Source organism: Strongylocentrotus purpuratus, unplaced genomic scaffold (assembly GCF_000002235.5).
Source record: "Strongylocentrotus purpuratus isolate Spur 01 unplaced genomic scaffold, Spur_5.0 spur5_scaffold_2, whole genome shotgun sequence".
Lineage (NCBI taxonomy): Eukaryota > Metazoa > Echinodermata > Echinoidea > Camarodonta > Strongylocentrotidae > Strongylocentrotus > Strongylocentrotus purpuratus.
In genome coordinates, this window is record NW_022145605.1 from 7,890,763 (window position 1) to 7,917,212 (window position 26,450).

General features: G+C 37.3%; 1 protein-coding gene across 2 annotated transcripts in view; it reads left to right on the plus strand.

The window, feature by feature from the left end:
- Positions 1–26,450, plus strand: part of LOC574783 (serine/threonine-protein kinase NLK) — a 69,198-nt gene that overhangs the window by 26,252 nt on the left and 16,496 nt on the right. For both annotated transcript variants that reach the window (XM_003729431.3, XM_775166.5), the window contains exons 2-5: positions 4,422–4,551; positions 12,305–12,360; positions 18,550–18,656; positions 21,865–21,950. In XM_003729431.3, coding sequence (XP_003729479.2) covers positions 4,422–4,551; positions 12,305–12,360; positions 18,550–18,656; positions 21,865–21,950 — 379 coding nt within the window. The remainder of the gene's footprint in view (positions 1–4,421; positions 4,552–12,304; positions 12,361–18,549; positions 18,657–21,864; positions 21,951–26,450) is intronic.

The window sequence follows — 26,450 nt, forward strand, 5'->3', positions numbered from 1 at the left end:
CAATCACTGTTAGAAGCCCATCTATAGATAATTAGGTTTAGATATAATAACTCATTAGTGTCCACACACCTGTGTCCCCAATATTGTGTTTTGTCTATTACCGTATCCCGAGTCCTTCATTACAGTGCTGATGTAATGAAGATTTGGAATATATGGACTGATTGAGCCATGCACTCCCAACCAGTGGATAAACAATATGCATGAGAGCACATAGCAATCAAACTCTGGTTAACAAAATAATGAAATACTGTTAAATCAATTTGATGTATCTTGTTTGTTGAAATATGAATTCTAAAAGAGTTTCCAGGAAAAAAAAAAAAAAAATTATACTGCTCTGAACCGACCTTGTGCTAAGGAATAGTATGGGCCATCAGAAGACTTGCCTGTATACTGCACTCAATTTTTTTCTCTTTGTTATGATGCTTGATTCATTTTTATGCTTCAAAAAAGAATAAACAAATGAATGAATAAATAAATGACTATATATCAATTATTTCTTCTATTGCATTGTGTCCAATTCATAACTGACCAAATTGCTTTACAGAACAGATAAACAAATATATGACAACCTTGACATGTACTGGAAATGAATGAATAAATAGTTTGTAAATAAATAAATAGATAAAGTACATAAATGAATAGAATGAAAATGAAGGATGAATAGATCAGTAGTTATTAAATAAATGAACGATTTAAAAAAAAATGAATAAAAAAATGTTTATATATACATACGTACATAAATGAGTGGATAAATAATCACAAAGTTAGATCAAAGAAAACATGTTTCCAGAATCCAAATGAGTAGAGAACTCCCCAAAAATATGTAAATAAAAATAAAAATAAATCAATTTTCTACATTCTTTCTGCTTATTTTCGTCATGGAAACTACATGTATGAGTGTAGGAGACATAATTGTTGTTGGCTCACAGTCACAGGAGATAAAGCATCCAACCTTTCCATGACCTATATTCTTTCGGTCAGTGGGTTAATCAGCTGGTCATCAACTTGGCTGGCATGAGAAGGTGATAGTCATAATCGAAGTGTCCAGCTTCAACACACTCAGTGTGTTTATTGGAAAGGTCAAGAACAGGACGAATTAGTAGAAGACTTTAGACATCAAGCTCGTATATCAACCTTGGCCAGCAAACCATCTGTCTTGTGTGAATCTTGCTGCACCTCCCCTCCCTATTAAAAGACACAATTTGTCTGTTTGGACGCAGAAGGGCGTTCACTCATGTAGATTATAACACAGAGTTAACACCCTTCTGGCTCTCAACAGACGATTAGTTCTTTGTAATTTGGGAATGTTTTACTGCAGGTATAATCGTTATGTTATGAAGATGTTCTAGATTCAGTCTTTGCTGCCTAAAAGTGTCTAGTCATCGCCTGCCTATTAAAAATGTAATAGCACTAAAGACAACCCCTTTAAACCTTGTTAAATCAAGACTATCTTTCCTTCTATTGTAGCAAAAGATGTGGTGCTTGGAGAATATATTATTTTTAAAATGTACCAGTGGGCTATTTCATATACTGCATTTTAATAATAATAATATTTAATTTTTATATAGCGCTTAGTGGGTTTTTTTCTCACTCGGTCCTCTTCATAAGTTTCCAGATCTCCCGTTTCGTGTGAAAATCATTTGGAACTCATTTAGAATACAAGTGTAGGCCCCCCAAGGTGAGGTCTAAACATATTAGCTGTGTCTTTTTCATCATCAGCACAACTACCCATACAAGGCAGGCCTATATGTTTCTTTTATTCATGCATGTTTGTGTATGGAAAATAACATCATTTGGTAGTTTGAATTTAACCGTGTCTGCATCTCTAATAGTTCAGGTTGTATTTACACAAATTGTACTTTGGACATCATCCTTATATGTACTTGTATTGTAGGTCTTCATATACGTCTATGCTTTTGACATGACATGTACATGTAGCAATACATTATAGAATTGTCTTGCTTCTTTTTATCTACAGCTACTTGCGCATGTAGGACCTACATCCAAGAAAGTCATACATAAAACATACAGATGGCCCTTATTCTACTAACATTTAATGTTGAACCTAACACAGGGCTAAAGCTATTGTTAAAAGTTTGGTTTAAAAAGAAAAGGAAGTTGGACACTCTATAGAAACAAAATGAAGATAATTAAAGTCAGAAAGGAAGGAATATTGATACCGATGCCAATGGGGCATGTCATCATTTATGGGGGGGGGGGGACCCCTAAAAGTGAGGGAGAGCTTCATGGAATCATCTTATCCAACGTTTTCCTATCCTTCTTAAAGAAAAGAAGAAAGGCTAGGTATATACCCATAAATAATTGCATTTGTCTGACAATCTTTGTTTTTTTCTCCACAAATTCATCAAATATTTAAAAAAAAGTAGAGGCCTATCATTATTTATAATTACCACATAGTGTAGGATAAGATTAAAGATAAATATGTGCTTTTTATAGGGGGATTTTTTCTTCTTCCCCCTTCCATTTATGAATACGGTACACCTCTTCCTGATATTAGACAGGGAAACTAGACCCTCCTTTCCAAGCAAAGTGGTCAGTTGACATTTTGTGTTTGGGTAAGAGAGGAGAAATTACAGGAAAACTGTTTACCTTGGACAAGCAAGCGAGCTAGACCTAGCAAGTTGGCTCTGTTTCATTCCTTGACGCACTCCACAGTCTAAGCAAATATTCCTCATAACCTATGCCAGTGACCTCCTTTATTTCCAGATTTGATAAGGTTGGTTCTGGTTAAAATGTGCTTTGAGGAGAAATCCTGTTTGATTGCCAGAGGTTATCGTGTGAACTTTACACCTGTATGGGTAGGTTGGATATCCATTGTGGGTCTTACGTCTAATCAAGTCTGTATTCATTGAAAAAGATCCAGAAGTGTATTTTTCTAGATAAAAGTTCTGTCATGATCTATTTAATTGAATCTTAAGTACCGTTAGGTGATGTACACCATGAAATAAGGGCATAGTTGGTTGGTGGTGGTTATTTTACCTGACTGCTAAGAAAGCATAAATGCTTGTAAGTAAGCAACCAGACGGCCAATGGCTTTAGGTCCTCTCCGAGGGACCTGGTAATGAGGATTTAATGCCTTACCAAAGGGCACTAGTGCATCGCCTTGGCATGTAAATGTATTCATTGTATGCAGAGCGGATATTTGATGCGATTTGAGGTATAGGTTAGTGCAATTTTTATTGTGAAATTAACAAAATGTATCTTCGCATTGACCATGAGGTTTTCATGATTCTAAAAAAAATTGCAGTTAACTTGTAGTTTGATTATTTCTTCTTTGAGAATCATTTACATGCATAATAATGTGAGGTAGTTAGTTATTATCAAAACTTATCATGTCAAGTGTCGCTATTGCTGGCTATACTAGGAATACATGTACTAGGAATGGTTCGTACGCCATTTCCTTTTTAATTTCTAACCACTAATTTCACTTGTACGTGTACTTTCACGGTCTATGTCGAAGGAAATGGGGTGGATTAATGAGAATTCAATACCTATTAACGACTGTATCCATCGATTTGTATCTATACATTTATAGCCCATGCTACTACATGTTGAGAGCATGCGGCAGGCAGTTTGCCTAGTTTGCAGGCACACACCTTAGTCAGGCCTCGTGTTTACAGAGTGTTTGAACAGTGAGACTACATGTATATAAACTGCATGATCTGCTGCACCCATAGGCTTTGTACTATAGATACTCCTGACATAGCCAGAGACTGAAAGACTTAGGCTTGGCTCAAGACTTGACGACATTGTGTTGAAGTGCCAAGTAGAGTCTGTATTTGCAGACTAACACATACCAAGTCTGGTATGATGTCAGTATTGTGAAGACAGTTCATGCTGGGGTCATTGTACTACTTGTATTTATATTGAATACAGATATGAAGTAGGATTGAATGTCCATGGTGTTGTGGTCAGGTTTTAAGTAGATTGAACTATAGCAGTATGGACAGCCCCCTTCATCTTCCCTTCTCTCTATTTCTTTCCTTGTATGATATAGGCCTATATATATTTAAGCTTCATAGAATTGGTGGAAAACCTACACCTACATGTGTGAAACAAAACATAGGATATGCAGAAAGATATATATTTATGCAATCAAATTGTTGGAAATAGAAACATACCACATCTTTCTATTTCCTTTCACTTTCAACTGTATATGTCTGTCCTGATTCCCACTCACTCTGTTTTATTTTCTTATTATTTCTATTTTGTCTTTTCAGTTTCATTTTCCGATTATTCGTCGGTCTCTGTTTATCTCTTTTCTCCGTGGGTGTTTCTATTTCTCTCTTCTCTGCTTCAGTTCTTCCTTTTCTCTGTCACTCCCTCACCCCTATACATCCATGCATCGATCTGCTCGCTCTAACAATTTTCCTTTTACTTTTTATCTTTGTTTTGACCAGGTCGGTGACGGACCCTCGCGATGGCAAGCGGGTCGCCCTCAAGAAGATGCCCCACGTCTTCCAGAACCTCATCTCATGCAAAAGGGTCTACCGGGAACTCAAGATGCTCTTCTTCTTTAATCATGACAATGTAAGTACATGCATGAATCTCAATGGACCAGCTTCATTTATTCACATCTCTCTCTTTCTCTCTCCCATATCTCTCACTCCTATCTCTTTCTCATATCTCTCACTCCTATCTCTTTCTCTCACTCCCTCCTCTTCTCTCTTTCTCACTCCCTCCTCTTCTCTCTTTCCCGCTGCCGCACTAATGTCCTTTGGCAAGACATTGATCTACATTTGCCACACTCCACCCAGGTGAAGTAAATGGGTACCTGGTAGGAATTTATTCCTTGAAATGCTAGAGCGCTGTATGGCAACCGTGCTGAAGCCAGGGTAATAATCGGGAGCGCCAGGAGGTTCAAATCTGACTGACATAAGCGCTATACAAGAACCCATTATTATTATACCTCTCACCCCTCCCCCTCCCCCTATATCTCTCTCTCTCTCATTCATTTAAATAAAGGATCTACATGAAATTCATGTGTTAAAGATGGGAACAAAAATTCAAAATCTTTTGAGCGCTTCAACTTCTATTTTCATTGTGCATTACCTCACAACTCATGTCTGATGAATGTAACAAGCCACCTAGGATTCTGTTCATCTTTGAGAGAGATTTCAGCTGACGTAACAAGTACGTCACTACATGTAACAACTTCCAATTAGCCATTCATCTGAAATATATTGTGTAAAGATGTGGCAGCTAATCAAGAGAATATAAGTCTTGGGGAGTGGTCTAGTGCACTCCTAAAATTCTCTGAGGGAAACATTAAAATGTACTTCCACAACACACCTGAGCTTTTGTAGCTCTTGAAAAAAATGTACTCCCATTATTTTTTATGTAAGAACTGATGATAATGCCAAGTCACAAAATAATTTTGTAATATAATGTAGGCTATATCTGCAAAGTTACCCAAGTAGGGCTTCATTACTAGCACTCTAATGATGGACGTCGGTCAAAATTCCAGGAATATGATTTCTGAATTCTTCCTCGGGCAAGGTTAATTTGCTTGTTTAGAATGTGGATATCATCGAACAGGCGCAAGATCTACCGTGCTTACTTTTGATGGTGTCTCCAAAGAGCATTTTTTGTTTCATGCCAGTGATCAAATCCAATGTATCCTGATACTAAATCATCTCTAAGAATCAATTACTGCATCTGCCTTAGTGCTTCAGTGGTAAAACCAACAGATATTTGTCAAAACAAGAAAAGTCTCACTTGTAAAAGCATACATGCTTAATTCCTTTGTTTGGTCCCCACCTTCCTTTGTTGTTGAGTAGCTATTAGTCTACTCATCTGCAGACATTTTTCTCATTTATTCATTTGGTGCCATTATATAACTTACTTTTTTTTGGTCATCTACATATAAATCATCCTAAGTCCATACTTCTACTTTTATTCAAAGCAACCTGCTCTGGGTTTAAGCTATACGCTAGAGTGAACATTAAAAGTAAGGTGGGGGGGGGGGGGTGGGTAGCACTTTGGATTGGAGGTTAATGATACATTCAAATTAATTATCAAATACATGTTTTTCCATTTTTAGTATTAAATTCTACTATGTGTAGATGTAAAAGAATGTTGGATATCTGCTAGCTCTAAGAGAAGCAAGGCTTATTTATCAAGCTTTTTGCACTTTTTTTAACATGATGATAATTGCGATAGCATATAAAAACTAATGGGATCCCATATTCATTTGTAAAAATATTCTATGGGGACATAAATATATATAAATGGATGTTCATTTCTGCCTCAAAGAAGTACTTCTTAGGTAAATTATTTTAAGGGAAGTGAAGGGAATTATTAAGATAAACTTAAAGCATACCATGCTCCTTAATGCCCTAATGGTTCCTACAGCATTCATGAGCAATCATAAAATGTTTGTACTTTTGATTTTAATGAAATAATGCAGTTTTGCTACATCAAGGGAGAGAGTGGCTGTGAAATTGCATTTCTTGCATGATTAGCTTGAAGCTAGGCATTAGCTGCTCTTCCTCTCCCTCTGTCTCTCTGTCTCTCTCTCTCTCTCTCTCTCTCTGTCTCTCTCTCTCTTTCTGTCTCTCTCTCCTTGTCTCTCTGTGTCTCTCTGTAAATATCTTTGTTGTTTTTCTTTCTACTTCTCTGGTTAACCTTCTCTACCCATCTCCTATTTGCTCTCTTTCTCTCTCTTTATTTTATCTGTCTTTCTTTTAATACTTGTCTTTTGTTTTCAAGTCTATCTCTTTGTCTCTCCATCTCTTACTCTCTTTCACAATCACTATACCTTTGCATTCTCTTTGTAACCCCTCCCCCTCACTCTCTCTCTTTCATTTTCCTTCCCTCTCTCTCTTTCATTTTTCTTCCCTTTTTCTTTCATTTTTCTTCCCTCTCTCTTTCATTTCCCTTCCCTCTCTCCTTCATTTTTCTTCCCTCTCTCCTTCATTTTTCTTCCCTCTCTCTTTCATTTCCCTCCCCTCTCTCTTTCATTTCCCTTCCCTCTCTCCTTCATTTTTCTTCCCGCTTTCTTTCATATTTCTTCCCTCTCTCTTTCATTTTCCTTCCCGCTCTCTTTCATTTTCCTTCCCTCTCTCTCTCTTCCTCTGCCTCCATGGATGCATTCACCTCCCTCTGCATCCCCCTTCCTGCTGCTGCTACCCAACCCCATGCAATCCTGACCCCTCCATCACTTCTCCTGACCCTTCCATCACTCCCTATCCACACCCATACCGACCTACTGGCTGGCCTGGCCTGACTGGGGCCCCTATAAACCAGCCCCGATGCTACCTGCCACATCACATGCAAGAAAGGTGCCCCTTGACAACGAAAGAACCAGGGAGCAAGCACTGACGCACATGGAAGGGGGCTATTAATAAACCATGTCATCTTGGTAGACTTGGCTTGACCTATTACTTAGGATTGGTTACTCCAATCAATCTGCCGAGCCCTCCACACCATGTCATTATAGACTATTTACGCAGATTCTTCATCATTTTACTCAGAGGTTTCAAAAAAGGGCTCATGCAACTAATGTCACACCCTCGCATTCTCTAGAATCTCTACCACCCAGTTCTGCTGTAAACTTGTCGGTGATGGCATGTAATATTGCTACATGTATTAATTTCTGGTCATGAATAACTAAATGAGATGTGATTGACATATCATGAAATATACCACTTATAGAAAATTGACCAAAAAAATAACATCCTCAAAAATTTAGGTAATTTTCTTGACTATGCAGTAAAGCAAATGGTACTTTATTTACACAGAGTCCTATGCATTAGATTTCATTTTTGATGATAATTCAATAAACAATAGAGAAAAAGCATTGAATATGGATCTGATTAACAGATTGTGTCATAATCCATAAATTCAAGGTTGATCCTCTCCCATCAAAGGGGTCAAATTTATTAACAAAGGCATAGGCAAAATTTGGCTAAATGATGTTTCCAGAGACTCGTCTAATTGTGTTTATAAGGTCAACCTAGAACAGGCTCTAAAGCTATCAGATGGCATTACATTGGCCACCTCGTATAGGATATGTTGACAAGTATTTTTCCTGATATAAAATGCATATTGTGAATATTATTCCGTGCATGGTTAATCAGAATTCCTGTAGTATTTATGTATGTTTGTTTGTATATGATTTTGAGTGGGAGGATTGCTAAGTGTTGTTTTCCAAATGAATACATGTGTTAGAATACACATATGTGAAATTATCAGTTACATTGACTTATAGACTGCTGTACTGCTGTATAATCAATACATAATGATATAATGATGATGGTGATGATAATAATAATTGATAGTATTAACAACAACAATAACAGCATCATCATCATTATCATCATTATCCATTTTAGTACTTTATCTTTCACCCTATGATGGAATCTGATTATCATGAACAATACTACAATGTAATGTATTGTGTTATTGAGATTGGAACTAGATCAAGAGGTATTTCACCTCACCACTATCACTAATACCAAGCAAGTTCATGTCAGGTCACAAGGGGGTCAATACCATCAACATCATCCACAAATCAAGAATTGCCAACAGTTTTGGATCACCGACTGCCAACTTCCTCTGCGAAACCTTTCAAACCAACCCCCAAAAGGTTGCAGTTGACAATTGATAACTCACTTCAAGGAAATTCATGTAAAGGACATTGAAATTGACACATTGAAATTGACATTGAATTCTCAATGGCATGTTGCGTAGGTGATAGTCTCCCTCCTGCCACTGCCAAACGGCATTGATTGCTTGTTACTATTTTTAAAGTAAACACAATCGATGTTGATAGTGATTAGCTGGATGTTATGCTGAATGAGACATGAGTGGAAGTTAAGTGGACCCTCCCTCTTCAATGTCTGTCTCCTCCTTAACTCCCTCATTTCTTCGCTTGTTCACTCCTTCCCTCCCTCCTTCTCTCCACCCTTCCCTCCCTTCCTCCTCCTCTCCCTCCATCTATCCTTCCCCTCCCTCCATCTATCCTTCCCCTCCCACTCTCCCTCTTCCTATTTCCTCCTCTCTCCATGAAAAAAAGTCATCACCAATCTTCAAAGTTCATAAGATTACATGATGATTAACATTGAGAACCCCTTATCATATTCACCACTTTTAAATGAGAATGACCTATCCGAAACGAATGATCTCTCTTCTCGTTGAAAAAAGGGGACAGATAAATGAGAAACATCAAAGCCAGCTAGTGACTCTGTGACTGTTCTTAACTCTTCATTAAACTAGACTACCAACCGACCTGCCTTATAAATTGACAAAGATCATGTACCCAGCATATTGCAATAATTTTTCGTTTCAGCCACCGTGAATTAGTTCTGTTCTCACGTCACCCATTCCTGGACAGTTCAAACAATACCCTCCGCTTCTCCAGCTAGCTTTGTAAAATTGTCCGGAGGGGCCCTGCCTTCGTGATGAAGTAGGTTTTGCCAACCGTAATCTAAAAAGAAAAGACAAATCATCTCATGTCCTGCTCATTGCAGCAGTGTAGCGAGAGTGAAAGAATTAGGACTGAAGATAAAAAGTAGGTCAGCATGGCTGGGCCCTGTTTTTACCCTGAAGAACGCTCCAGTGCAGTTGTGTTAACACTGCACGGTTTTGTACGTAAAAGCGCTCTTGTAAGAGAACCAAACTACATACCAGAGAGATGCTCAAAAGTGAGAATGCTCTAGAGGGAACGCTCCATAGGAACACTACTTGGTTCAGTTGCGTCTTCACTCTTACACAAGGGCGCTCACGTGAAGGGCAACCTCGCTACGACCTCTCTTACCTGCCCGATGTGAAGGGAGCTTTGGTCACAATTGACGACCCAGAAAATAGGCCATAGTCTGCTGGTTGAGATTTGCGATGGATTATCCTAGTTCATTGGCAAGCTCTTGTATACTGCGTTGCACTCTCATCATGGCAGGATGGTCACTTAGACATGGGGATGTGCTTCTGAAAAAGGATAATTTAAGCCAAGGTAGAATATTTGCTGCTAAAAGTCCTTGAGATTTAGGACACTTCGGTTGGCATGCATGTATGTAAAGACAGCAATTCATGCAGATTACTACTGTTTTCTTAAATTTGTCATTGAAATTACATGCCTCAATTATGGGCGAAAAAAACGATACCTTTGAAATAAATGTTTACTTTTATGTCACTTTGATGACATTTCATTATAATTCATCATCCACTCCATTATTGTTAACAAGAATTCTGTCAATTAATGTTTTTGTGAAGGATATTACTTGTTCATGTTCAAATAGTACTTCACAGCTTTATTTGGTTCATGAAAAACATACAAAATATTAGGAATTATAAGGCATTCCCCCCTTCTGCCTCTGTGATTAATGGAAAATATTGAAAGCTACATGTATGATTGTCAATACAGCTGTTATGTATCATAGTCAATACCAATTACCCCAAATTTCATTAAGATGCCGCTACCAAGTAAATTGGCAATGACATGAACTGCGTGCGTTGATGGAGGTCGTATCCATGCAATGTATGTCCATGAAGTGTGCATGTAAAGTACATTCATGGTATGTTTGCATTAAGGATTCATGAACCGGAGTAGTTTACAATATGGATACAGTCGAGCGAGCGCTGTGAGTGTCGACTGTGGAGTCTTAAAGATAAAATCAGTTCTGGTCATGTTATTAACTTATTACACATTTAAAAGAGACTGTCTGGAAGGAATCGGGAAAGGTTGATTATGTCGTGCATAAGAATTGATGCACACATATACTGTGTTGTTTTGAATCATCAAACTGATATGAAATTATCGACATCAATATCAGTAGTAAACCACATTCATGTATCTACCACATGTATTTTGTTGATAAAAGAGAGGAATTCTGTCAAATTCTCATCTCCCACTCCCTCCCCCTCCCTGTCCCCCTCCCCCTTTCACCCCCCCCTGTCTCCCTCCAACTATGCAGTTTCACAGCAATTAGGATGCAGGCTCATAGCTGTACGCTTGGGTCTGTATGTGCTTGCGTGTGGAGCAGGCAGGTGGGGGGGGGGCGGTGTTGGTGTGGGTTCGGAGTGAAGTATCGCGATCGCATCAGCCGTGACATCTCATCAATAAATCAGCCCTCTTTTTGCTCCCTCAATTTTCTGCCCACGTTCGCTGGCGTTATCGGCAGCATCCCGTCAAAGTAACTGAATGATCTGCTACTACTCGGTTTGGATATCGTGCAAACCTAGAATCAATGCTGTTCGAACGATGCGCAGTCCCTTGTCCCCGGGTGTCGGTTTCAATGCCATTCGATCGAATTGTTGATTCGAGCAGTTTTAAGTGCTTATAATGAGTGATATGTGTACAAACAGCATGGTGATATCATAAGACAAAGATTTTGTATGATTGTTAAATCTTGCTCAAAGTTTTCTAACCGCCATCAAAATGTAGGCCTATATTATGTTCCATAGCAAATATTTAAGCATACTTGAAATATGTGTTTCTGTTTCGATACACCTTGTACTTGCATCATACTCCTGTGTAATTAATGATGCTGAGAGTTTGGCGTGCAAAGGCTCTGTTTATTCAACTGATACACCCTTGTTTTTTATCACTATAATTGCCATAAATGTGCCATGCCTTTCACGGCGTACCATCCAAAGTCTGAACATTTTCTAATTATACATATACTGGTATGTACTTGTCATGTTCACCCATGCTCATACATAAACCATCTGTTGAGAGCCAGAAAGGTGTTATCAACTCTTGTACTGTAACACCAAGAAGTTAGTAACACAGAGTTAACTTCCTTCTGGAACTAAACAGGCACGTTGAATCACACAAGCTACCAAATTATAATGTCAAGGGCAACATGTCAACATAGGCCAATGTTTTATAAATATCCTATTTATTTATGATGATCTTGGCCTCCTAAAAAACAAACAAATTTGGCGTCAAGTCCAAGTGTCTTTCTTTCAAGGGCAGGGTGGCAAATGGTTTTAAAACTGAAAGATAATGTGGGGGAAGGGGGTAGGTCGATAGGATATCATCTTGCACTCAATGCTCTCATTAGTCATTACTGCATCAGAAATTGTCAAACAAATACAAACAATGAAACATGTAGTCGCAAACACTTACAAGAAATCAATAGCAAGTGAAATTCAATCCCTTGGTGAATTGCTTGTTAAGTTTATTTACAAATTTTATAAAAGAGATGGCAATATAATGTTTGTGAAACATTAGTCTATTGTGCTTTGTAGTTGGTGATATATTTTTAAATGATGTGTATCATTGAGTGAACTATTTAATAATTTTTGTCGGTTTTTCTCCTTTTCATATTCTTCATTTCAGGTGCTTCGAGCTCTGGATATCCTTCAACCCCCACATGTAGACTTCTTTGAAGAAATGTATCCTTTTCAACAAATTCCTAAAACCAGATATTAAAAGACGGTTAAACTAGGGCAAGGTGTAAAATCCTGTCCTTGATATGTCGGAGTATTTTGTTTTTGTCTGATATTTATGAATTGTTACTTCACCGTACTTAATTAATGTCAAGAGATGTGTTTATAAATCCTTATGTATTTGTTTATTTTGTGTTCTGTTTTACCCGAAGGTCATTTTTATAAGAAAACAACATCTTTATCAAATATCATATAAGGGATGACTCAATTTCTATATTTAGGATAAACTCAGTTGCCAACTTTTTTGTATAAGTATGTAATGATGTTGTATAAAATGTGCAAGTAATTGATTTAGGCTTTTTAGCAGACATTGAACTACATGTAATTGGACACATGGTACATATGCTTATGTTAGTCAAAATGTTAACTCAAAACAAGTATGTTGTCTAGACAATGTGACTGTTCAGAAAATGGAAGTTGTGGAATGTGGACCTAGATGAGGGATATAATTAGACAGGATTCAGAGAAAGAGAGAGAATACAAATTCACATGTCATCAATCGAACCCATCACAATCTGTACCTTCTCACGTAGGCACCCATCCTCATGGACAAGATGTATCTGTCAAAACGACTCAATTTCGGCTCTTTATGTCATGCTTTACTTGCCTCGGGTGATCATTACATACGCAAATAATTACCCATAATTCAAGCGCTCCATCCTGCACACATCTCTTGGGTTCGGGGAGCAAGCGTTGACGCAATTTAATCTGGGGATGTCGTGTTTTGGGGTGAGCGGGGGAAATTGAATTTTCCTCTGCTGGGTAACTTGAGAGGGGTCTTGGGGATTCGCAGCCGAGCTTTGACCATGTTTTTACCTTTGATGACCTTCTCTTTCTTTAATTGCTCTCCTTTGGAAACTGTCTTAGAGTTCTGTTAGGGGAAAACAAAGAATAATTACACTTCTATTCAAACTTATTCTCTCCTGGCAGTCTTAGATGGCATGAAGGCTTTTTGATTAATCATTGATTAAAGTCTGTGTTGTGTGGATGAATCGATCCTGCCAAAAACGTGTATTGAAATGTGTATAATTTATGGGCATGTGATGAAAAGTGGGTTAATGAAAATGTCATGGGTTTTGCTTGACTGTTTTTCGGTTGCACGTTTCATCACCAGCCGAAAGTGTTGTGGTGCACGTGGCCATCGTAAAGATATCCTTTTGATGGTTTTACGGTGCATGCTCCTGCAGGGATTGTCTTGCAGTCAATTTCTTTTTTCCACTAACTGAATTCTTGTCTTATGCTATGGTCACATTACCCAAAAGTAGCCTGCTCGGCGGCCGAGCGGCGAGTTTTTAACCAATTCTGCCCGGCGGCTGCCCGGCCACCGAGCGGCGACCGGCCAGTCACCGCTCGTTGTTAGGGCATCGCTCGGTCGCCGCTGAAGTTTTAGCGCGGAGTTAAAATTTGGGCGGGGCCTGCCCACTTTTCATCCGCCGCCCAAAATACGCTCGGTGCCTGGGCGGTCGCCGCCCGGGCACCGAACTAATCGCTGGGCGATGCCTAATTCCAGCAGCGACCGAGCAGGCTACTGATCGGTCGGTCGCTGCTCTAATTTGTGACCATAGCTTTAATTCAACCTAGGAATAACAACTACACCTTTAGAAGCCTTTATCCCTAACCCTATTCCGTGATAAAAGAAAGCCATGGACGAATAATGCCTAAGCAAATGTTGGGTCATCGCTATCGATAAATCAGTACATGAAAAATTATTTCTATTTTTGTCCATTATACTCAATACTGTTGACTTGAATTCATGCCTTTTCATGGTTGGTTTTGTAATCATGAGACAAAGTAATCTGTTCTTTGCACTTATGTAAGACACTTCATCTGTATGCTTCACCTCTCTATAATAAGCAAAACCAGAACCATTTCAAAAGACGTCAATTTAAAAAGGTTATACCAACTCTATAGCATAAAAGTTTGATAACGTTAACGTCGTCATGGAAACATGCTAGTGAACAACAGCAAAACAGAGACCTAATGAGCATTCAGATGTGACTGCGAAAGTGACGTGATTTTTAATTGACTGGCATGAAATGTTTGCAGCAAGTAGTACGGTTGAGAGATACTGGTTAAAAACAGTTTCCAGTTGGGCAATATTCTGGAAAAAGAAAACAAACAAAAGATTCTTGACATCATGATGGGTTTGGCAAAAGATATTGAAAATGGTTGAATAGTGTACTATAGTTGTTTTAACATTTGATTGATAAGTCTATTTCTACCAGTGTTACAAATTTACAATGCATCATTGTTTTTGTGTATCATCTGTTCAGAGCAAAAAGGGCTTTAACTCTGTGTTTTAGTATACAAGGTTAACACCCTTCTGACCATGTGTCACTTTTGTAATGATGAAGAAGAAAGTAAATGCCACTCAAATATCCAAACAATAATGTTACTTGAGCTAACTCACAAAAATATTGTTTAAAATTATTAATTTGAATTTTTGTCTTTTGATTCATTCATGATGATTTTGTTGTAAAAATACATACAGACTGCACACATAAACTTATCTTCTTGTAATAGGAAGGCAGAAATAGATGAACATTTAAAAAGCTATGTCAGGAATACCTTAGCTTTTGATTATTCATTACTTGTAAAGGTTAAGAGGTATTATGATTTTCTAATAAAATAAAATAATTAGCAGAAAGTCGTAAACCAAATGATTTGATTAGGATCTTGTATTCTTGTTTTCATAAAGAGCATGAAAATAATGAGTCTTTCCCGGTTGCTATGGTTGACAATGCCAGAGAATAACATATACTGAGATTCAGATGGGCATCAATCCTTATACTAGAACACAGATTTATATAATGCCCTTCTTGCTCTCAACAGAAGATATTTTCTAAAAAAGAAAGAAATTGGTCCTACAAATCAGATCAAATTGAACAAATATTAAGTTGTCTGTATAGCATGTTAATTCTGATTTTGCGGGGTGACCTGGATTCCTTCCTAGCCTCTGTGATGTGGGGAGACGGAAGGGCAATCTTATATGTCATCATACAACATAAGTTGCCCTGCAGGCTAAATAAAAGAGAATATATTTCCCCCTTTTTCTATCTATGAACAAAACAACATGATTCATAGCCACAGAATCAATCCAGTAATATATATTGAGAAAAGATTTGTTATCAGTGGCCATTGATTGGGTGACTCACTTCAAATATTAATCTGATTTTCTCTCATTTCTACCTGGAAAAAATGTCCTCTGTGTTTTTTAATTTTGCCAACCATTCTTTTTAATCATTCAAGCCAGGATCCCCTCTTGGTGGTATTTAAACAAATTGTTTCTTTTCTTGATTTTACTTTTTCAGTCACATTTCTCTGGTAGAAATTGTCTAGAAAGTCTTCACAAGTCAGACACAAGCTTATTGAAAATTTGTGCTGCTCTTGTAAATAGTTCAGTAATCAATACTGTATGAGTTAGCATGATAACAGATATCTTCTTCGACCATTTTTACATGTAGGGTAGGGAGTGGGTATGTTTGTTAATTTGTTTGATTTCTGGTTTGATGTTCTTTTTTTTCCTTCTTTTTATTTCTTGAAAGAATACTCTAATGCGGATGAGAACTGAAACTAAAACCTGTATCACAGACCACACCAAAGCAATGTAATTCGATTATAACAAAATCTTTGTTTCATGTCATCTTTCACTAATTTAAAGGGGGAACAAGCAGTCATACATTTTGCCTTTAAATATCAAAATATATACAACATCACTATGTCATTATGCTGCAGTATACTACTGAATATAGAGGTCTGATAACTATATTTCAACTTTATGTAGTCCTTTAGGTCATGTGCAAGAGAACAAAAAAACCACCCTATTGTGAAGGACAGTTTCCTGCTTTAAATTGAAATGACCGGTGCTCCATATAGCTAAAAATGAAGAGAGCTATTGTAAAAAAATAGTAAATTGAAATAAATAATAATACTCAAAGGAATTTTCATGTTAAAACTGCAAATCCAAAAAGCTCTTTCATGATTGAATAATAGTTTTTACCATGTACATGGAGCAATTTGAAACAAGCATCCCCTTGCATGCATCAGGAATTAAATTCCTTGTCTAATAGGGTTTCTAAGGATTTTATAACCTCAGCAGTCATGAAATAGCATTGTCTTTTAATGCTTTCCTGTTTATTCAGTCAGTATGGATAATAAAAGATGCATGGAACTTGTTGCAAAGCAGGGTAAGATTTAGAGATTTTTATCATCTTCGCAATAAAGCATTTTATCAGTGTAAATGATATCCTCTTTATGGATTAAGAACAGTCCATTTGGATTTATGCGGAAATAGCTGACAGATTCATGGTCGTCTTGAATGCAGTGATGAACAAGATTGAATTGATAGTGAAATCATTTATTTATTTTATCGTCTTTTTCCTTTTGTTGTTTCTGTTGTTTTGATACTCACATGAAACTTTCCTGAAAGCAGATGATTTCAAAGATTCTTTTCTTGATTTTGTGTGTGCAATGTGCCAGAATAAAAAAAATGATGATAGAAATAGCCTGATGGGGATAAATTGTTATGTAATCATGTAATTTGAAGGGAGAAAGTCTGCAAAACCAAGAAAATTCATCATAAAATATTGTTTTCAACTGCATGGAAATTAGGTCAATGTCAAAAATATTTATGAAATTCATATCATTTACATTATTTATCCAGTCTATTATGGTGTCATCAATTAGAACCTAAAGACGGCAGGAATTTGTATTGCTCATATTCCATTGTCACCCTAATTCGTTCATCCATCCCACTGGTTTATGTTTATGACCGTCATAAACATAAACCTGTGGCAGTGTACTTTGAATTTGAAGAAAATTTATTTATTCATTATTCCACGTTCAATAAATCACTTTTCTCAGAAGCAGAGGACATTATAATGGGACAGATAGTTCTACTAGTTACTGGTACTTCCTCGTCTTTGTAAAAGTATACTAGGATCTTTGTACAACGTTTACAGAGTTCAGTGCAATGCGTTATCTTCTAACCATTCAATTAAGATTGCAGATTATATTTAGAACTATACAAAAGATTGTGGTGATTCGATAGATCGAAAAGAAGGATGTTGGGTTATTGGATTTTGAGCTTTATCCATGATATCAGATTTTAGCTGTCCCCTATAGGCCTGTTTTCATCAGACCGAAGTTCCAAAATAATCCGCTTTCTTTAACTAGCCTGATCTCAAATTAGCCAGCTAATTTGCTTCTTCATCAGCCCGTAAATGCAATTAGCGGCCGAGCTATTTGGCGAGAAAATATCCTGAGAAATCTTGGTCCTGTTTCTAAAATAAACCGCTATTTGTGCCTGTCTGAGCAAGTTTGTGCATAGCGTAGCGGTCTGGTGACGACGCAATTTCGAGCTTCGGGAAAATAGCGAGTTATTTTGCAATTTCGGTCTGATGGAGACAGGCCTATGGATTCTTTCTTCCTCTTGTCTTTCCCCATACAATCTCATCAACCTGTTCAGAGCGTGGTTTCAATTTCCTTCAGAACGCCATTTTTTCACAACAGAATCAAAACTTGCAGTCTTTAAACCATGATTCAACAACAGAAAAATAAACAGTCTCGGTTTCGTTTTGGTAGTACATGTATGTATTGAGAAACAGGCTTGTGACACTTTTGTCTAGTAGGCGTGATTGATTTGTAAGTCTTTTTGACAACGACATGTTTCATTTGAATTTTTTTACAATCCTGTGAAAGTGTTGAAATGGATGGTGTTAGGTGTTAAATTTACTTTTGATTTTGTATTGAATTACATTTCAGCAGTGCCTATTAACATTTAACCTGTTCTGTAAAGGCAAAGGCAATGCTTTCTGCTTAATTTTAAGGGAATACTCGAACGTTGTCAACCAACACAAGAGTTCTCAAGTAACAGTAAATCGAACAATTCTTCTGGCTGTGAACAGATTCTCATTTATACTTTAAATATTAAGACATCCTCTTCCTTTTTATGTATTACTATATTTCTTGTAGAACACTTAATCTTTTATATCATCTCTTCGGAAGCAGAAGGGTGTTGACTCTGTGTAAAGTGATATGATTTTATGCCCTTCGAGCTCTAAACAGATGATATTCTGATATTTTTTTGTAAAGTGTCAGTATATTGATATTTTTCTTGACCATATTTGTGATCAGATATGTTGTAACAGAGCTTCTCCAGAGCGACCTACACAAGATCATCGTATCTCCCCAGCCACTCAGCTCAGATCATGTCAAGGTCTTCCTCTACCAGATACTCAGAGGTAAGTCCCACATGTAGAAGAACATGTATGTAAATGATTTATAACAGTTCCATCTATTCCAAATTATGCGACACAAAGCTCTTGGCTGTAGTCCCACCTACCTCAATACATGTAACATGTTGGTTCATGTTCAATATAAAGAATAATTACTGTTATTCATACAGTGTTTATAGTTGGAAGTGTATGTCTCTGCTTGAATTGCTTTAACATTTGTGATTTCTCTGGTTATATGGACAAGTGGCCCAATATGTAGTGCACCAGGCATATCAAATACTCATGTGCACCTGGGTGGGGAGTGGCAAATGAAGATAAATGTTTTACCAAATGATATAAGTTTTGGGCAGGGATTTGAACCTTCATGCCATTTGAGTGAAATTCAAGAGAAACCATGACACAACCATACCTCCACTTAATAACTTATTGGCCCGAATTCACAAAGCAAGGTTTGTCGAGCTCATGCAGACCAAGGTTGAGCTCAAACCTCCTTTTGTTTTGCCAAACCTCCTTTTGTTCTTTACAAACCAGGTTTGTAAAAAACGCATAAAACGCGTCATATGACGTACAACCTCCTTTGTGAATTCGGGCCATTGTCTCACATTTTGAGTATCTTAACTTGATGATATAATATGTCAGGCTGTATGAGATCATTATTTAAATTTATACAGTAATTCAAACCATAGTGGTGATACAGAGAATCTTACATTTACTTCAAGAGTGCGTATTTTTCAATTCCCCAATCCTAATAAGTAGGAAGAAATATAACTTATTCAAGAATTGCGTATAAGGAGCAAGGTGTATCTAAATAATTCCAAAAGAGCTTATATAAAGAGACTTTCCAATATAATTTGACATTTTTCAATGTGTAATTGAATTTATCAACCATGACAAATCACCTTTATGCAGCCTTACGACCTTTACTGAGCTGAATTTGTAAATCGGTTTACACCCGCTTGCCATTGATCTATAGATGCATGTGAAATCCCTCAATTCTTTGCCAAGTCGTGTCTGCATGAACTTGGCTCTTCTCACTTCAAATACATAACTATGAACATTTTTAGGGCGAGGGGGATGGGGTACAAGGTCATCATTTTGTCATTTCATGGACTTTGGTAAAAACCTGTCACCTAAATAAAAGTATTGAGATGTAGGTCTATATGGTGGAAAATGCTATTTTTCAAGATTGGGGGTCTAGGCGAAAGCTTTTTTGAATTTTTTGTTTCCTTCATTTTCCATGTGATTTTACAAAACTTAAACAAGTCTGTTGCCTATAGATGTAATTCATATTTTGACAAATATATTGATGATTGTTACTATTTTACTTGCTTTCAAATTTAACTGATGTAATATTAAGGCACAAAATAGGTATATCGCACCTTTAAGGCTTTCAATAGTTCACAAAGACTAGAAGAACATTTGTGAATTCCTACAATACAAGAGAGAAATTGCTATACACGTATATGCAACGTTAGATTCACTTGTGTGAACAGGTCCCTGTAAGCACACCCATGTCATAATCCTCTCTTACGTTCTCCCCAGTCCCAATTCCTGATATTTATCCATTTCACCGTTGGAGGTCATATCCAAAAATATAACACCGGATTCAGCGTGCTCCAAAATTGATAACTGGAATGTTAAAAATAGCAATATCCCTTATGAAAGATCATGACTTGACAGTCAACACATGCTATAGGTGTAGTTGTTGCCCATTAAAAGCTTTATGTCGATGATGTAGAGGGCTAGGGGTGTTGGCTAATCATCAGTTTGGCTGATTATGTTGTTCTCTTTTGTGAGTTTAATGGAAACATACGCTATGAAATAATGAAGAAAAGAAACACACCCAAGTAACTTTTGTTCTGGGTTATCCTGATTGCAGGACTGGAAGGGTTTTATTCCCCTTTAAAGGGATCTGGTAACTTTGTCTGAAATTCTGAAACAAAATTCTGGATTTAGCTCATGATGCAATGAAAATTATAAACCTTTAGGTCAGTCAGGAACCCCATGACTTTTACAAGCCGGTGGCCTGTCTGATTATCAAGATATTTATGATTGGAATTACAAATTTTGAAAACCGTTCGCCTGACGGTTTTCATAACACTACAGTCTATTGGGGAAAACGAGTATGGTAAAACCGGTCACTCAAAGAATTTTACTTTTTTGAGACACTTCTTGATCATTTTGAAGCGCAATTTTGTTAGGGCTTCAATATTACACCATATTACAGACACTGATAACACGTAGGGCCGTGTATTTCAGATTTAACATTGTTAGACGATCCCTTTAGGAACTTAGTTAGAGTGAGTCTGGACATTGTAGACTATTACATCTGACTGCCTCTTTTAATAGCTGTTTGAGTTAGAGTTAGTCTACATGTTTATGCTCCAGACTCTGTTCAAATTGTCTTCATTGAGATGGGGGCATTAATTTAAACCTATCGTTCAAATACATTTAGCCTGGAAGCTAGACTACTTTTAAGGCAGTCTTCAACTCTACAAATGTCTTTTCAAATTGGACGTATTAGCAAGAAATCAACCAGTTCCTGCATACACGCTGATATTCATTAACTTGCGCCTGTGCTTGGAATAATCATGTAATGTTTATACCCCAAGGAATAATTAGGTCATCCCATTTTCCTCATCAAGGGATGCTATTGAGAACTTGATATTATATAAGGGGCTTCTGATGACAATAATTGTGCATTCATTATCCATAATAGTATGTTGGTTTTGTATTTGTTGCATTATTCTTAACATGATGGGGTGCATCATTTAATGGAATATCATGGGCCTATATATACATGCAAGCAAGTGGTCTTCAGATAATCAGATATATGAATTATGGGCTACTTTTATGCCTTGAAAACAGTCACTGTTTTTTAAGTAAATGGATGTTTCCATTTTCCTATATACATGGAGTTTAATTATCAGTGGATTAAGAACAGGTAGAAGATGGATATTTAAGTTATAAAATGCATCAAAGATTCATGAAAATAAATAACATTGATGTCAACAAAAATTCATGTATACATGCATCTTCTTTCAAAGATTGCATAATATGATAAAAAGGGGAAATACAGTAGAAATTTTCTTTTCATAAAAGATACAGATACAGAATATGTCAAGTAATCTTTACGAAATATATGACTAATAGCTAGCACTTTGTGTGTATATATGATGATATATGATGAATGGTGATCCTTTCTTTATCACAGGGCTCAAGTACTTGCATTCAGCGGGCATCCTACATAGGGATATCAAACCAGGCAATCTTCTCGTCAACAGTAACTGTGTACTTAAGGTAAGAAGAAACCTTCTCATGAATGCATCAAGAGTGAAGAATACAAGTATACTTTTGCACTTATAAATGTAAATGATAGCTTTTTATGTAATTGAGAACCTAATGATTTACCTAAGTTTTTGTATGAAAGTCTGAGATGAATAAAATATTTTGAAAATATGAGATTCAGAAGTACTTTGAAAGAAAGAGGTCACTACTTTGAAAGTGGACATGCCTTAATTTAAAGGAAACCCTTGAAATGCTTGAACTAGGAAGTTGCCAATGGATAATTCTAGAATTTTAAGCAAAAATGGCTACCAGTTCACAACCCTAATAGTGTAAACCAACATATATGTAATGCGGAAAATCTGCAAACCTAAATTGTTAACTCTTTATCTGCTACAGATGGAAATCCTTGACTAGAGTTCTATGCAAATCATAAATTTGATCCATGTCTAATTGATTATTTTTTATTTTCAACCATGAATTTGACATTTCAACATCACTAGGGTGTTCCTTTAAAGCAGACCCACTTATTCACAAGCATGTCCATCCATTGATAACTTGTGGACAGAAGTTGTCATGCTGCATTACTGGTCATTTACTCTGTCTCACTCTCTTGGAATGCTAGCCAGTATCAGCTGCAATCCACCAATAGTCTCTTTCAAAACTAATCTACCTTTACCATGTTCCGTATTTGTCACCGAACAGTTTTACAAAATATGATTTCCATGGCAATGATTCAATGTAATGTAATTACCATTAAACAAGCAGTGCTCATGTGAGAAAGAAAGTCGCAACCCATTTCCTGCAAGATAACATTTCTTTTAAGGGCAGACTCCTAAAGGCAAATAAATCTTCCTGACTGAATGAAGACTAGGGAAAGTGAATCCCAGAGAGAGTTAATTTCATGTTTATTTCATACATGTCATTGATGTTCATTTCATGAAATTGACTCATCCCAAGTCAGCTCTGCTAATCAGAGCAAGAATCTTAGGAATCTAGAAGGGAATTAATTGTGATCAGTCTTAGCTTGGGTTGCAAAATCCTCCTAGGATTTTATCTCATCATCGTTTCACCCAAGTGAAGAAAAAAAACCATTGAATCTTCTTTGATATATCTTTATTTTTCTAATACATATTGGAATGCACACATGTCCTTATTCTACACATGTATTTACTCTTTACTCGAGACAAGTATGCCATTTTAGATGTGTATGATTTTTGTAAGATTTTATGAAAAGTCATTTAACTTCAATTATCCGCTCAGAAAATATTTTTCATGGAAATAGATTTAAGGCTTCACTTTTTGAAACTTTGTTTTATTTGTCTGAAGTCATCAATGAAGAAGTTGTTTTTCTTCCAAAGTTAGGATTCCATAGAAAGTTCTGTTGAGACTCATTGTGTTCATCTCATGTAGACATCCTTATCGATAATGACCTTTTTTATATAAAGATCTCATTAGGAGTTCTTCTGAATATATAGTGATCATCAAATGTTAAAGTAGAAGAAATTCTTTGGTTGTGAATTTTGTGAAAGGTTTTGTTGCTTGCCCCGCCTTGAGCTGCTAATAATGAGTGTATTTCAGTTTGATTGCATGATATAATAGCTAGATGATTTTTCTTCAGCATTTCTTTTTAACATGGGACTTCAAACTATATGCTTCATGTGTTGAAGTGGCGTTATTCGTTTGGCTTATATTCAACTCTTTGCAGTTTGCATCGTCTTGGCGGCTCATGGCATACTTGACTGTCAAACTAAGGAGTTAATTGCTGCTTGGGGGTCCTTGTTAGTCCCACCAAGGTATCCAGAATGTTGTGATAGGGTGCAGGAGAGGGGGGAGAGGAAGGGGCCCATCACATGCCTGTCGGGTCTAGCCAGTCAGTTAGGGTCCTGGTAATGGCCACCAAGGTATCCAGAATGTTGTGATAGGGTGCAGGAGAGGGCGGAGGGGAAGGGGCCCATCACATGCCTGTCGGTCTAGCCAGTCAGTTAGGGTCCTGGTAAGGGCCACCAAGGTATCCAGAATATTTGATTATGTTCAGGGGATTGGGAGTGGGGGAAAGGGAAGGGGTAGAAGTGGAGGGGAGGGGGATATGGAGGGGGATAGGGGAGGGGGTAGGGGCAGAGGGAAGGTGGAGGGGTAGAGGAAGGGGGCTCATCACATGCCTGCCTTTCTGTCTAGCCAGTCAGTTAATAACAGCAGCTTAGGGTCCTCGTTCGGGCCACCAAGGTAACTAAAATATTGCGATGATTTTCAGGGGAGGAGGAGACTATAGAGTGGAGCTAAATGGAGTTATTGAGGTGTCACTGCGTCACTATGTTCTTTGGGGGGTAGGGGGGGGGGCAGGGACCAGTTATTTTTTCTTTGTTCTGAAAACCATATGTTTTGCCACTTTTTACATCTACGGTTTCCAGGACATTTTTTTTTTAAGTTCATGTGCATAGCCCCTTAGCTAGTGCTATGAAATTTGATGTACATTATGTACAGTGTGGTATAGTGTATGCAGCACTATAGTGTAATGCTGCACTCTGTGAAGGAGTGTTTTATATGTCATAAGTATTGTACGTCATTAGCCGTTTTTAGGCTGCTGATGGTAAACTACTATTGCGATTGGCAATCTTTCTTTAATGTTGCAGTGCACAAAAAAGTATGAAGCTGTATAGAGATGTTCTCATTATGCTTGCATTGTTTTAGGAAAATAAGCTCAAATTTTGCGATTCCATACCAGTTGATTGCACAGATGTGTAGGAATCCCACAGATCAAAGTGACATCGCTTAAGGAGTGTGGTTTCTGACCTGTTCTGTGGAAAATGCATAATTCATATCTCCTTCCTAGCTTTTCCCCTGTGCATCAAAGCCCATATCTTGTGCCTATTGGGGGGGGGGGGGGCATTGACACGAGAGGAACCTTTCTACAAATTTGTTTTAAGAAAGCTGTATAGATATTGATAATAATCATATAGCAAAATTGCATGCCTGGTGCATACGAATATCATACATGTATGTGTAAAAGGAATGTGTGAAAATTTATTTTTGGTATAGCAGTACGATAAATTGTTGAAGCCTGAATGTGGTATGACCAGCCTTGTCAACTAGTACTATATACGTATGTATTGTTGTCTTTATTTTTATAGCTATACAAAAAATTACATCTATGTTTATCTGAATGGGGGTGTGACCAACCTTTCATCTAGTCCGGCATCATAGTTGATGGTGTTTGTGGATGAATGAGAGCAGACAGGCGAAGAGAAGGGGACTCCCTGGAGCATGCAGGCAGGCAGGATGAAGCCTGCTGCTGAGGGCGTTCGATCACCACATGGATCCATCATCATTCTGGAATGCCAGCAATGGGGAGAAATACATTGTATATTACATGTACATTGTAGCTTCGTTTAGACCATCTCGTTGTTACCTAGTGCACCACCGTGCCATGGTATAATTCTCTGCAGGGATGCTGCATCCTTTTCTTTTGTATCGGCCTACATGTTTGCAGAGAAAGGGGTAGCCTGGGGAGCATGTGTATAATACAGGGGATGTAGTATAACTACATGTAGTTATTGCCTAGTTCAACTAGCATGGGCCGTAGTAAAATAGCAAGGACTATAATATGAATAACAGGGGGTTTAGTATATAGACTTAAACAGGCGTAAGTGCTACAGTATCGTTATACAAGAAGGCGGTTTTCACGTAGTATGAGAAATGGAATATGAAAATTCAAGACAGGGAAATATATTGTCTGAAAACAATTTTGGTATTCAATTCAATTTATTATTTCATAAAAAATCACATACAATATAAACATTGAGAAGTGTACTGGATCATTAGCGCCCGGTAAAGCCGATGGCTTGAGGGAAGTGGGTGCACGGACCCATAACATAAATGACAAACGTGGAAAATACAAAACATTAAAATTCTCAAGATAACAAATGCAAGACGTAAACAAGACATTACAAACTAAAACACAATTATAATACAGAACAAAATAATTTATATGGTAATTGTCATGATGCTGCAAGCAATGCAGGTATTGAACTTATTATTGTCAATGGTTATATATGAATTATCAATCATATTGCTCACACTACAGATCACCTGATACTGATCCCAACTACAATTACCGGTAGTTTATAGATATGACAAATGTCCTCAAATTAATGGAATAGAAGGATGACATCATGTTGTTATAACTCTGTATGAACTCATTAGTCTGTGGAAGCTGGACATGGGTTGATAACAGTCATACTTCCTTCACACTCCTTTGCTTTAAAACACGACCAGCTGAGTCGCTTGTTTATTCTGTGGGCACACACATTCCCCATTGTCTATGGGTGTGTTCATACCTGAGTTCACCTGATGTTTGCAAAACGTTGGGATGGCTGATAGAGAACAAGGAAATCTAACTGGATGGCTTTGTGGTTCTGATAACCATTTTTTTATTCTGTAGGCACACACATTCCCCATTGTCAATGAGTGTGTTCAGATATGTTTTCATGCATGTGACGTTTGTAAAACGTTGGG